This window comes from Podarcis cretensis (assembly GCF_951804945.1).
Source record: "Podarcis cretensis genome assembly, chromosome: 3".
In the NCBI taxonomy this organism is placed as follows: Eukaryota; Metazoa; Chordata; class Lepidosauria; order Squamata; family Lacertidae; genus Podarcis; species Podarcis cretensis.
In genome coordinates, this window is record NC_137172.1 from 91,974,483 (window position 1) to 91,989,321 (window position 14,839).

The window sequence follows — 14,839 nt, forward strand, 5'->3', positions numbered from 1 at the left end:
ATCTTCTTCCGTTGGCCATCCATTGTTTGCTATTATGCTCTGTTTCGTTTCTCTTCGTTGCCCTCTTTTAAATTTAGGATCCTTGGAGAAGGATTTTATTGTGCCCCCCACCACTCTGTAATGTCCTGTACTTCCTGTGTGGAGGCGTCAGACTCGGTTCCGTGCACTCGTGATGGGAGAGGCCACCCAGGGACATGCTTGAATTAGTGGAACTGGGATTCATGCCAAGTTATCCGTGCCACTTTGGGACTTTGCCCAAAAGAGCCAGGGCTGTGATTGAGCTCCCTACCCCCCACCCCATAATAATGATGGACCATAATGAGATGGGGTGGGGGAGGGTTTGAGGTGCTACTGATATTTGACGGCATTCTTAATAGTGATCTTAATCTATTTTAATTTGGCTGTTTTTATTTTATTTTGATGCAGATTTCTGACATCCATGTTACTGGAGAGTCAGAGGACATGTCTGCTAAAGAGAGATTGCTCCTGTGGACACAGCAGACAACTGAGGGTTATGCTGGTATTCGTTGTGAAAATTTCACTACCTGCTGGCGAGATGGGAAATTATTTAATGCCATCATTCATAAATACAGGTAAGCACATACTTGTTTAGATTTTGTAAAGAGTGCTTATGGAAATAACCTGAGTAAAAAGACCGTATGTATCAAGGGCCCTATCTCTTACAATATGTCCTGCTGCTTTCTGTTGGTTGGAGTCCTACAGTTTTTTGACTGCTTGCTTCACAGCTGATTGGACGATGCTGTTCCTTCTAAACCAGGGATGGTCAGCTTCTTAAGCATTGGAGGCTCAGACTGCCTGGGAAATCAGACTTCCTGGGCCTTGATATAGTTGTCCAAACTGCTGTCAAAAAGAGCACTCATGTAGCTTTACAATAGCCAGGGAATAGATACAAGATTTCGTTTCTGTAGGGACTGCAGGAAAACAACAACATAATATGGAATTGGGCACAGAAGTTTATTTCTCGAAAAACTCAGTTTTTATTTTTAAAAACTTTCTGCCCTTTGAAGATATGCTTGAAAATGCTTGTTAAATATCTGCTGAAATCTTGGAATCCAGAAAACAGACTGAGCCTATGGTCCATAGTTGGGTACAATGAGGCATATGTGCACTGGAAAGTTCCTTGCCGCTCCTGATCTAGTAAAGCCAAGGCAAATTATGTGAAATGAAAAATCAATCATGAAGAGAAATTATGCAATATGCTTTCTCTGATCAGAGATTTTGTTTTTCTCAGCACAGAATTTGGGTTGCTTAGATGCGCTCTCTCTTTCTATATATATGAGAGAGACAGGAATAACACACAGCTTATGGGAAAAGAACATTCCCTTGCAGCGCTGAACTTAGTTGCTGTTTCCTCATCAGATGACAGGATCTAACAGAGATCATGTTCCCAGAAGAGAGAAATTTTAAGATACCGGTAGCCTGCCCAGCATGAGGAACTGAATGAGTATGCGCTTTATGTTGCTATCATGTGTAGAAGGAGCAGGATAGGTTAAAGGTGTCAGCTTGTGTGGATGCCTGTTACTTCCTGTCTGCCTCTTGTAAACACGGCAGTGGAACATAGTGGTTTGGAGAACTGCAAGACTTCCATACTCTGCTGCTCCAGAAACAGGACACTTAATTATAGATGGATTTGAACTACAGTGGTACCTCAGGTTACATATGCTTCAGGTTACATACACTTCAGGTTACAGACTCCGCTAACCCAGAAATAGTGCTTCAGGTTAAGAACTTTGCTTCAGGATAAGAACAGAAATTGTGCTCCTGCGGTGCGGCGGCAGCAGGAGGCCCCATTAGCTAAAGTGGTGCTTCAGGTTAAGAACAGTTTCAGGTTAAGAACGGACCTCTGGAACGAATTAAATACTTAACCTGAGGTACCACTGTATAGACTATGAAAAACAGCTACATTTGGGTTACATAAGTATTAAATGAAATATACGTTGGACCCAGCAATGTTGGAACTGGGTTGCCAACAATGGGAAGTCACCACGAGGAAAACAGTTGAGGTTGCTTGGGGATGTTTATGCACACTAGTATTCCAGTCCTGATCTTGCAAGATCTTTTGAGGTATGTAGCAGCCAATCAGAAATGGTGTTAGAACAGGTGTTAGAAATGGTGTTAGAAATGGTGTTAGAACCTAAGGCTCGTGGGCTGGATTGCCAACAATGGGAAGTCACCACGAGGAAAACAGTTGAGGTTGCTTGGGGATGTTTATGCCTTCTCAATCAATCCGGCCCACGGATGGTCCGGGAATCAGTGTGTTTTTACATGAGTAGAATGTGTCCCTTTATTTAAAATGCATCTCTGGGTTATTTGTGGGGCATAGGAATTGGTTCATTATTTTTTTCAAAATATAGTCCAGCCCACCACATGGTCTGAGGGACGGTGGACCGGCCCATGGCTGAAAAAGATTGCTGATCCCTGTGTTAGAACCAGGGAGTGAAGCAGGGAGAGTGATTGTACAATAAACTCTAGCTATACTTTGAGAGACTGAGAGAGGTGTCTTACCCTGTGTGACATGTGATGAACTCTAAGTCCCCGAGTTCTGTAGTTCTTGGCTGGTTTTCCTTCTTCAAAGGAGCTACAAGATGTGGCAGCCAACTGGAACAAGTGTCATAGTAATTAGGGGCATTGAGATCTATCTCTGGGATAGTGGGACACAGTGGTGCTGTTAGAATTTGCAGCCCTAGAATATCCATGTGTAAATGTGTTAGGCCTCTGGTTCCCAGACAATAGGCTCCAGAGGCAGATCTTTCAGCCCCTCCTTGTTTTCATGTATAATGCATTACTTAGCCTTTTTGGCGTGTTGGGGAGGAAGCTGCATGTAATAGACAGCAGCATTCCAAGTTAGTGAATGAGAGAGGTTTGCTTTGGGAGTGGAATTCGAAAAAGTGTGAGAATGAGAGAAAAGCACAAAGATGGAGAGGCTTCTCAGCTGTTTAAAGACCTACGAGTGTTTTTTGTTGTTCACATGTTATAAGGATTATTGACTAATAAAATAATGGCTCTTTATTATGTAATTCTTCAACAACACTGTACAACAAGAATTGTGTCTGCCTGTTCCATGTGCCTGAAGTAGAACAGCTCTCTGAATATCTTTTTGGGGTCTTCATGACATATGCTTCTCAAGAAGATCTGGGAGAGTGTTTCTTTGTTTTTTGTTGCTTTCTTTCCACTAACTGCACATAGGAATAAATAATCTGTACTTGCTTTCTAAGTGCTGTCTCCCTCTTGTGTTAGCTCATGCTCATTTCACCACCCCAGGTAACTGAGCAGTTGCCTTGTGATGGATATTCACATGGATCTCAAACAGCCATGCCTATAACCTACATTAAGGCAGGGCAAACACATCAGAAGGTGAGTGAGAAGGTCACAGTGAGAGACATAAACCAGCAGAGAGTGGGAAGAGATGGGGAGAGGCAAGGCTAGGGAGGGCACAACGCAAGCAAATGCATATTTAGACTTCATTTAAATTGTGCATGGGCACTAAGGAGTCCTTGTGCAGCAGAGGTCAAGATGTATTGTGTACATTGCAAAGGTGCATATGTGAGATGTAATTATAAAAGGGTCCTTTGTCTTGTTCAATCAACATGCATTTCCCCACTTTATTTTCCTACTGCTCACTCATTTCATACAATCTGGTGAATGCCAATAAATTGGATTATCTGGTAGCAGCCAGGAGGACAGAAATTTGGGGAGGAGGTGTGCGTAGGAAAATCGTTCCTATAACAGAGACATTAGTGAAGAGTGCACCTGGACTATTGTGTACTGTTCTTGGCACAACATTATAGGAAGGATATTGAAAAGGTTGGGAATTATTACCCAGAAGGGCAAATAAATGGTAAAGATATTTACTGGCTGCATCTCTGAACAGATGCTAGGATAGGTTTACTATTACATTAGAAAGGGAATGTTAAGAGCCCAATTCAGTGCCTTTTGAAAGTGCTGGGAAGGCTTCCTTTGACTTGAATGGGCTATTTAAAAGCTTTAGCGGTATGGGGAGGTGTGGAACAGTAGCCCTCCCTACAAAGAACAGGAAGAGAAGCCAACAAAAGGCCACATGCAGAAGCAGAAATTTAGCCCTGCAGATGATTTCATGCAGCAGACACAGCCATGTGAGCTGCCAGATGTTTACAAATGTGGCAGAAGAACAGGAGAAGAATTCTAGGTGGGGAAAGTTTTCAAAAGTCTGAACCCTCCTTCAAGGCAAACCAGTCACACGCAGCGGAGCTTTGGTTTGGAACTTCTGTTTCATGCCAGGCTGCAGGACAAATGCTGGCACACGCCGTACCATAGTGATGTTCAAACATGTTGCAGGCGATCAGGATCTAACTTGAGTACATTCCTTGAGGATAGGAGAAGCGGTGATGCCAACATCTGCCACAACTTGTTGACTGCCTCCAGCTACAAATCAGAAAGAAACAAAACATTACTAAGTGTCAAGCCTTGGACTGCTATGAGATACGTTTGAAAGGAAGACAAAAGATTTTTTATTTTATTTTTTTGCAATTCTAGTTTCTGCTTGCCATTTTCTAAAGAATAGCTTACCATTGCCTTATCTTTTGAAGGGAAAATAAAAGCTCTACTAAGAGGGGGGAGAAGGAAGGAATGTGGTAAGCCTCATTTTATTGAATAGAGTCGTTTTGTGAGGACCCTACATGCCTTGGCTACAATGGAGCCCTCAAGACTAAGGATTTTCAGACTGAGAAAGGGAACTAAGCTTCCAGGTTGAGTCAAATGTCTTTAATTTACAGGCATACTTTTCCATAGTGGATCTTAGCACTAAATCGCTTTATATATTTACACTTAAAGAAATGGAGCATAAGCCAGCAATCGCTACGCATGTTTAACATCCGTTGGATCATGCCACATTTCAGAATGCTAAGGTGTCTGCAACTTTATTAATAATTGTGCAGGCCATTTCATTCTAATGTTTCTTAGGCTTAACCACAAGCAAAATATTATATTAGGGTGGCCTGTGCCATGCCTCTGATTCTTTCAGATCTTATTAAGCTAGGTTCATTTAGTACTTTGAAGAGGGATTAGGGTGCATTGCCTTGCCAAAGTGGCAGCTCTTTCCTTCTGGTGCTGCATTGTGGAATTTTGGGAAGATGCCCACTACCCTTTAGATGGAGAACATTTTGAGACATCCCCTTTTCTTAAAGCGCAGTAGCTGTATAGCTCAGATGCCTGTTGGAAGTTGTTTTTTTCTTTTTTCCTTTTTTGATTTTCCCAAAAAAATTTTTAACAAACAAATAAACAAATATAAATCTCAACCATATTTAAACCAAACTTAGTAACATTGTTAAATGACTTCCCCGTATCCCCCTGGTTGAATTTCAGTCGATATCATTCTAACAGTTTTCCAAAACCAATAGTCTTATAAAATTAACTTAATCACTTAAGATCTTTCTTTCTTTCAAATTCTGCATTAAACATATTAATTCATCATATTATCTATTTCAATCCTAAATCCTAAGCCTATCTGTTTTTTGTAAACATCTCCAATTAATTTAACTTAACATATTTACCGTATTTTCGTCCCATAGGACGCACCTAGCTTTTTGGGGGGCAAATAAAGGAAAAAAAAATTTCCTTTATTTCCCCCCCCCCAAAAAAAAGCAGGTCGGGGAAACCGAACCAGGTCGAGGAACGGCGCTGCGCCTCCCTGCTGTCCCCCGAGCTTGTGGGGCTGGCCGATGTCTGCCTCAGGCGGCAGGCTGCTATCCGCAGTGTGGGGAACCCTGCGGGGAACTCCTGCAGGGCTCCCCACGCTGCGGATGTCTGCCCGGCGCACGGGGCGCTCTGCTTCAGGGCGCCCGACACTCCGGGAAGCAGGCTGCTATCCGCAGCCTAGACATCTCTGCGGGACCTCCCACAGGGCTGCCTAGGCTGCGGATGTGTTCCCGAAGCACCGGGCGCTCTGCTTTCAGCGCGCCCAGCGTTCCGGGAAGCAGGCTACTATCCACAGCCTAGACAGCCCTGTGGGAACTCCCGCAGGGCTGCCTAGGCTGTGGATGTCTTCCTGAAGCCTGGAGAGCGAGAGGGGTCGGTGCGCACCGACCCCTCTCGCTCTCCAAGCTTCAGCGAAAGCGTGCATTCGCCCCATAGGACACACCCAGATTTCCCCTTCATTTTTGGAGGGGAAAAAGTGCGTCCTATAGGGCGAAAAATACGGTAACTAAATAGTCTTTAAATTTCGTCCATTCTTCCTGGTACTCCTCCTCCTTCTGGTCGCGGACTCTTCCGGTCAGATTGGCCAGCTCCGAAAAATCCATCATTTTCATCTGCCAACACCTGTTGGAAGTTATTAATTAATTTTACTTCTCCACAAATGTTAATTTATTCATTCATCCCTAGCTGGGGACAAGGCTTAGAAGGAATAATTCCTGGTGGTTACATTCCTTCAGTTCCAGTGTTACTTAAAAAAAAAAAAAAAAGGTTCATTCAGCTCTTTGATTGCATGACTCCCTTTTTCTTAGCATGGGAAAGCTGTGCTATATTTCGTTTTCAAGGCAGTCATTGCCTAATTGTCCAAGTGCTTTTTTAACTTCACAGTGATAAAATACTGTGCCCATCAGGGCAAAAATTTGAATTTGAAGTGTGCTGAGATTTCTTTACTACCATCTTAAGCAAACTTACTTTGTCACCATCTTCCATCCCTTATGTTGCTGTATGTGTGAACAGTTGGTGAGAGATCTAAACTGGGGGTTAGAATTTTGAGAGGACTTTGTTGATAAGATTTTTCATTACTTATTTACTTACTCTGAGCAAATATACCCTGCTAATCAATCAAATGATTCTCAATGTGAATTACAGTACAAACAGCAGGTTGTAATAATACAAAAACAAAGCCAAAACTGTTTCTTTACACACATACAGAGAGAGCGCGCGCGCGCAGCAGTAGCATCAGTCCTTAGTCCTTTGGCCTATATAGCTTTGCTAGAGCATGGGACGCGGGTGGCGATGTGGGTTAAACCACAGAGCCTAGGACTTGCCGATCAGAAGGTCGGCGGTTCGAATCCCTGCGACGGGGTGAGCTCCTGTTGCTCGGTCTCTGCTCCTGCCAACCTAGCAGTTTGAAAGCACGTCAAAGTGCAAGTAGAGAAATAGGTACCGCTCCAGCGGGAAGGCAAACGGCATTTCCATGCACTGCTCTGGTTCACCACAAGCGGCTTAGTCATGCTGGCCACATGACCTGGAAGCTGTACGCTGGCTCCCTTGGCCAATAAAGCGAGATGAGCACCGCAACCCCAGAGTCGGGTCTCTTTACCTTTACCTTAGAGCATAGTCTTCCTTTGGTTCTGCAGCCCCAGAGCAACAGGCAGGGAGGGAGAAGCTGTTCCTTTCTCTGCTGGATGGATGGGGCCAGGTTGGCCTTGCACTTGCTGCAGTGCTATTTCTACAAGGCTATGGATGCAGCCTCCCAGTGGCCCATAGTTTCCAAGCAGGTAGTAGAGGCTGGAATGTGCTTCCCATTCAACTCTGCTTCCAAGGCAACGTGGATGGATTATATGGATGGAATTCTTTATCACGCTCTCTGAGCAAGCATTTGAGCTTGCCAAATGGAACATTCCCCTCTCTTCTCTCCTCCTGTGTTTTTCTAGGGATTATTCTGCCTCCACCACGCACGTCCCCGCCAATTTGGGGGGAGAGGAGGGGGAAAGCCCCATTGTTCAAGTGGAAGTCCGTGCACAGGGCTTCTGTTGATGGGGCTCATTAGGTGAATCCTGTACATAAAAATATTTTCTAGAGAACGGATTAGCTGGATCTTTCCCGTTGTGTTTAGTGAATGTGAAGATATGAAGGAGAAAGTCCTTCTGCTAGATCAGGGGTCGGCAAGGCTTACCGGGCATAGGCCGGATCACTCCAGCGGAGATCCTCCGTGGGCTGGGCTGGCGCAGCGCGACACCGGAAATTGCATCTGTGTGTCTGTAGAACTGGAAATCTCTTCTGCGCATGCCCAGATGCCGAAAATCGCGCCTGCGCAGAAGCGATTTCCAGCGCCACAGACTTGCGCTGCCGCAATTTCCGGCATCTGGGCATGTGCAGAAGCAATTTCCGGAGCCACGGAAGAGAGGCACTGCGCTGCGCCACGCTGGTTTAGCGCAGCGCGCGGGGACTCACCAAGCAGGTGGCTTGGTTTGGGGGCGGCTCGTGGGCTGGTTAAACGGTCTCCGTGGGCTCCTTCCGGTCCATGGGCCGCAGGTTGGGGACCCCTGTGCTAGATGGAGGAAGAAGCCACCACTGCTGTGAAATAATAGCTAAGAGTGTGAATGAAGGGTCTGAAATTTATTCTGTTCAGATCTTCTTGTTTATCAGTAGGCTAGCTGACTTCAGGCAGGCCAAAGTTTGCTCAGCTCCACCCACAACCCCAGTCTGCATTATGGCAATGATCAAGCAGGCCTAACTTACAGTTAATGTTTAAAGGGTTACTGAGGAAATGTATGAACTTGGCTTTGAACAATTGAAATGCACTCTTATTTCCTCGTGAATGAGGTATAGTCACTAATAAGGCTAAAGGTGGGTTGTGGAAGTGAGGTAATACGTCAAAATGCAAAGGTGCACACCAAATTGAGCTAAACTTGCATCTAAAGCATTTAATATGTCAACCTGACTTGCATAATTTATTTCATTTTAGACTGAATATGGTCTAATGGAATCACAACAGTTTCTGTAAGTGAAGCCTCTTCAATGAGAAGGTGTGACAGGCGTTGTCTAAATCAGAAATCTTTCCATTCCTTCTTCAGTCACGTGCATTATTTTTAATGAGCAGCACATGTCCTGGCATGGTCTATGATGGCTTTTAGCAATTCCCTCGTGCAGAGAAATGTATGGCTGTCTCACGCAGCTGTCCATTATTATCCTTTATGAGTATGGAGGCTAGGAATTTTTCATATGTGCATGCATTACCTAATTACAGCAATTAAAAAAACAAACAAGATTATACTTGGGTGTTCACTTAATTTTACACTTCCAGCCCTGGCTCCTCTGCTGATAGATAGTAATACTCACAGAATATGAGACCTACCTTTATGTGGACTAAGAAATATCACCATACCATTTGTTTTTCTTCAGTCAAAGATTAATCACACAACATTCTAAGCACAGCATTAAACCTGCTTCTTGGGAGATTAAAACTGTTTTGGCTAATTGCCTGTCCCAAAAACGCTTGTGCATATTTACTGCTTAAAGGCAGGTTTTTTTTTTTTTTTTTAGCTGAATAGCATCAGTCATGCATTGTTGCTCATGTGTTTATTGTACCAATTCCTTGGATCTAACTGTTGGCAAGCAAATGTGAGGCCAATTCATATGGCTGTATGAATTGGCCTTTATTTTTGCCTGCTTGGTAGTCATGCCCAAGTCTAGATAAGGTTATTATGTCATCATAATCACCCTGACCAGGTATCATAATCCCATGGTTACAACTAGAGTTGTATACATTTGGTTTGAAAAATACTGTGGGGCCAGGAAGTGGAACAGAGTATAACCTAGAGAAGTCTAGCGGTTTGGGGTAGAGAAGATGGAATTGCGAAGGTACGTTGTAGAGCATTTTCTGGGTGAATCTGGCAAGTGATAGGATTGAGTCTGACAGAATCTAGGGCAGGTATGGGGAATATGTGGCAATCCAGTTGTTGTACTCCCAAATCCCACCGCCCCCCCCCCCCCCCAAGCATGGCCAGTGTTCAAGGATTACAGGAATATTATACAACAGCATCTAGAGGGCCACAGGTTCCCCAAATCCAATCTTGAGTTTACTTGCTTTTCAAGAATTAATTAACAGTGACCTGCAGCAGCATAATTTTACTGTTAAGGCGGTTTGTTATGCCCCTTAAACCCTCCATTTAAGCAATTAAGACATACTTTGTGGGGTGCAGTGTTTTGAAGTGCTGCTTCTGAATATTCTGGACTATATGCCTGCAAATCTGTGATGGTGAAACTTTAGTTCAGAGCTTTCTAAACTTTTCACGTTGGTGTTGCACTTTTTAGACATGCATCACTTTGCGAAATGGTAATTCAGTTTTACTAGCAAACTGGAGGCTAAACTAACCCCTTATAATATATATGGACACACGTCGCGTGACACACCACAGCCAACACAATAGCGTGTCGTGACTCACAGTTTGGAAAGCTCTGCTTTAATGGAAGTTATAAGAAGATAAGAGGAGACATAGCAGCACCATCCTGCTTCCTACAGTGGCCAACAAAACACACCTGGGAAGGTCAGAGCATAGCTTGAAGACAATAACCTCTGTTGCTCACCAGCAACTGGTTTTCTGTAGCCCACTGCCTAAGAACTTGGGAGTTCCATATAGCCATCATGGCTAGCATCTCATTCAAAAACTATCTAAGCTTGTGGCCAGTACCACGTATTGGTAAATTCAATACATCATGTCTTGTGTGAAGAATTACTTTATTTTTTTTTCCCGTCCTACAATTGCTGCCCGTAAGTTTCATTTGTTGAAGTGGCAGAAAAACTTATTTCTATATGGTTGTATGAATTATCCCCCCCCTTTTTGGTCTCTGATTGTCATGTCCAAGCATCCACCAAGTGTGAGATGAGGTCATAATCACCCTGCCCAGATACCATAATCCCATAGGCACAACTAGGGTTGTTAACCAAAAAATAGTTTGATTCCAGCAGGTGGAACCAGGGCAGAACCTGAAGAAGTTTAGCTGTTTGAGGTAGACACATAATGGAATTGGTAAGGTAAAGTGTACAGCCAAGGGCATTGTCTGGGTGGAATCATTGTCTGGTTACGAGGTTGATGGTTTTTTCTAGCAGCTAGTACAGGTTACCAGGTAGAAAATAACGGTCAGAGCAATAAAATACCAGCTGGTTTGCAAACCCAGTCGCAACCCTAATTTAAACAGGTTGGGTTGCTTGAGAATATTCTGGGGTTATATGCCAGCAAATCTGTGATGGTCAAACTCTGTAAACATCCCCAGCTTTTTTCTGCTGTGGTTGTCCTGTGTTTGCTGTGAATTTGTCCTTAGATTTGTGATCCAGCAGTTAATCTATTGTAATTATCCCTTATTTTTTATGTGAATTTAGGTTTGTATATGCACAGAACATGTACCTTTCTTTCTGAACAACTCCCTCTTACAGTGCTTTATTGTAAGTGGCTTATTAAATTTGAGGGAGTTTAGAAGTAGCACCCAGGTTTGGGAGAAGCTGCACTTCAGGGTGGGGGAATGAAAAACATGAGAATTTCCTAGCGTGGTTTGCACATCATAATAAGTCAAACCACAGTTTACCGGAACTGTACAAAAATAGGTTACTCCTGGAGAAGAACTTGCAGTTGCATTGCTTTTCCTTTTAGCTTGGTGTAGCACAGCAGCTGAGGCATGTTTTCCGATCCCAGACAAGAGTTAAGCCTTTCTCTTCCTTAACCACAAGACCAGAAGGAACATGTTATATATTTATAGAAACAGGGCCTTAAGTTTGCTTGCTTATGTGCATAAGAAATTTGGTGCATCCTTTGTACAGCAACCTCTAGCTTGGTTCTGCCACAAGACCATAGTTTTATTTTATTCTTAGATGTGTTGCAGTTTTTACAGCCTTTCCTCCCTCCTTTGTAGCACATTCTAAGCAAAATCTTGTAAGAACAAAATATATTTAGGCAGCACCACTGATTTGTGCAGCTCTGTTCTCTGGTGTCTGTCTTAAAGTTGCATTATATCCTCTGTTTTTGTGCCTGGATCTTCTATAGCTCATGCATACAAACTTCTGTGCATTGAAATGTTGTTGGCCAGTTTCATTTCCATCCCCTTCTGCTCCATTAGATTCCACTACGGAAGGCCTCCCAAACATCAGGGGTGGCTTTTTGGAGTGGGGAGAACAAGGGTGATTATGGAAAGCAGCCTAAAAAATCTTGCAGAATATCTGAAAGAGTTTTCTGTGCTGCCCATCATAATTAAATTAATTAACACATTATCTCCATATTGTTTAGAGGTCTGACAGAAGAAGGTCCTTTTCAGAAGTAAAAAGGAAAAAAAACACATCATGTATTTGGAAAGTGAGCGGTTTATTTTGGGTGTGGCGCATGTAGTGCTGGGATTTTTTCAAGTGAATTATTCTCTCTCTTTCTGAGTTATTTGTGTGTTTCCTTCGGTGGCAAATACCCAGCTTCTCTTAAATCCCTGCCATAGAATGACTCACAGTGTTATGACTAAAGGCTGTGTCATTTATCCCTTGAGGCACACTGTTGAGTGTAATATTCCTAATGTATGCATGATGTCACAATTTGAAAGATTTTAGAATTTGCACAAGGTAGCATTTTTCTGTAAATGTTGAATATGGAGATATATATACATACACATACGTACTCAGGCTTGGTGCAGACATAGTGCCAGTGATAGCTTGGTTTCAATCTCTTGTTTCAGAACTATGTTAAAAGCTGGTTGGCAAAGCATTTTTTAGAATTGCTTTAACCAACTTTTACTGAGAGTGGTTACCTCTGGTGCATATGCAATGCTGCACCATGAGTAAGAAATATTAGTTTGAAATCTGTGACAAGTACTTAATGGTACCTTTGCAGTTAATAGGATTATTTTGTTGTGAAGAAAATCCAATCTTGCCCCCTCTTGGATGAAAACTTTGTTAGCTGCCCGTTTTCAGCCAGATAATTGTTGCTTCTGTTTTGTTGTTTTTTCTTTTCCCATGAACAGGCAAGGCTTGCATAACAACTTGCCCTTTCTTGTCCTGAAAAGTCAGCAGCTGAACAGGCATCATTTTGTGTTTTTCATCTCACGTTTTGCTTCATTACTATCGACATGTGTGAAATGTCGTGGATATCAGCAAAATGAAAACAGCAGGCATATGCTTTCAGTTATAAATGTTGTTGTTTTTCCAATTCACTTAGTATATGCTATGATGTGAAATCCTCCTTAATCTTTCCTCTGCATTACTGTGACATAAAATATTAGTGCTTTTCAAGTTCACTCTTCTAACAATTCTTTGTAGTTCTTTATGTGCATATTAAATCTGTAGAAAATGTTACTGTTTTTCCTTTTCAGTTGAAGGAATTAATTTCACTTTAGACAATAACTTTAGACTGAAGTCATGGGGAATAGCTTATCGATATTAAAGTCCTAGGTTTTTGTTGCATCTTTTGCTTGAAATACCTATTCTGTTTTAAGGAATTGGAATAGGTCTTCTACACAAAGGGAAACTTGCCAAAACGTGAACCTAAAATTAGGGAGCGAAATAAATTCAGGTTTACTCTGTGAATGATTTCAGTGGTCCCTAGAATTTGTACCGTATCTCATTAATTCTGTCAGCAGGGAAATGAATAAGTCCTTTTGTCCCCTGTTGTTCCCTGAAATTACCACTGTTTACTTACCTCTTTTTATGTTCACTTCTCTTTCTTAACATCAACTCCTTTATTTTGCCTCTTAAAAAGTAATTGTATATAATATCATCTACACTGATGCACCATCTCTTAGGTAATGATTGAATTATGGGTCACATTTTCATTCAGATAGAGTACTGCATCTACTTCTGCTTTGCAGGGTCTACTAGGTGCTCACTGGAGACACTATACATCCTTAGGTTTTTCTTAATTTCCTGGCTGCTGCTGCTATGCTACTTATACCACTGGGGATGGGCTTTGCTGAGTCAGTCTAGCCAGACACCAGTCTTTAAAGAATTTAAAGCCTTATAGTGCTATTGATGGAGTAACTGATTGAGAGGTAGTATTAATGGACCTTGTCAAAATTGAGAGATGCAGACAGTATGTGGACCTCTAGAAGAGATGTTCCTCTAATCGTGAATGTTAAAAAGAGACTGTGTGAAGACCAGATAATGTAAGATCTAAGGAATAATTTAACTTTTGGTCCAGCATTATACAGACCTCGTGGAAATAAGCTGCTGGACTAGATGGGTCATTGGCATGATCCAGCAGCCTTCTCTTATGTTATTATTAAGGGCAGGTAGCCCAACCCTTTACAGGATCTCAACACATTTAACTCCCTTTCATTTCATAAAATATCCCCATGAGATTTGCCCTATCCCTAGCAGAGAGATGAGACTGCACAGTTAGGGTTTAGAAAAGAACTGAAATGACTCTGATCAAGGTATCCACTATTTTTCGCAAATAATATTATTTGAGGGAAAATTCCTTCCTGAAGCTGAATATTGAAACAGGTTGCATCCCAGGTATGGAGGAAAAAACCCCTCTTCTAACTCAACGAAAGAGTCATATCCTTCATAAATGCATCCATTGAAATTAATGAAGATCTTACCTACCACAATATTTTCCAAAATCAAACTTAAATTATTGTTTTTGTCTTGCAGGCCGGACCTGATAGACATGAATACCGTTGCTGTTCAAAGCAACCTTGCAAATTTAGAGCATGCTTTTTTTGTAGCAGAAAAACTTGGTGTTGCCAGACTTCTGGACCCCGAAGGTGAGTTATTGAATGGGATCCTTAGTAGATCGTAGCATCAGACTGCATTGGAATTGTAACACTCTAATGTATGTATGGTAGACATTAGCTGTGTCGTGTCTTTTTTTTAAGATGTTGATGTCTCCTCGCCTGATGAGAAGTCAGTAATCACTTATGTGTCATCACTTTATGATGCATTTCCCAAAGTACCAGAAGGTGGTGAAGGCATCAGTGCACATGTAAGTAAGATATTAGCAATTATAAACTATGTTAACATACAAAACAAGCTTGTCATGGAGAAGGGTTAATTTCACTGGCAATTGAAAAGAAAAGAGGATATTATCTGATTGTTGGGATTTGGACATTCGAATCTGGCTTGGTAGTATGTGAGTAGTCTGTGCAGCTGATTTTACAATTGTGTCACCTTTTG

The 14,839-nt window shown here is 42.3% G+C and overlaps 1 protein-coding gene across 11 annotated transcripts in view; it reads left to right on the top strand.

The window, feature by feature from the left end:
• DST (dystonin) overlaps positions 1–14,839 on the top strand; it is a 306,444-nt gene that overhangs the window by 118,852 nt on the left and 172,753 nt on the right. For all 11 annotated transcript variants that reach the window (XM_079970248.1, XM_079970257.1, XM_079970258.1 and 8 more), the window contains 3 exons: positions 427–593; positions 14,318–14,430; positions 14,542–14,648. In XM_079970248.1, the coding sequence (XP_079826374.1) occupies positions 427–593; positions 14,318–14,430; positions 14,542–14,648 (387 nt within the window). The remainder of the gene's footprint in view (positions 1–426; positions 594–14,317; positions 14,431–14,541; positions 14,649–14,839) is intronic.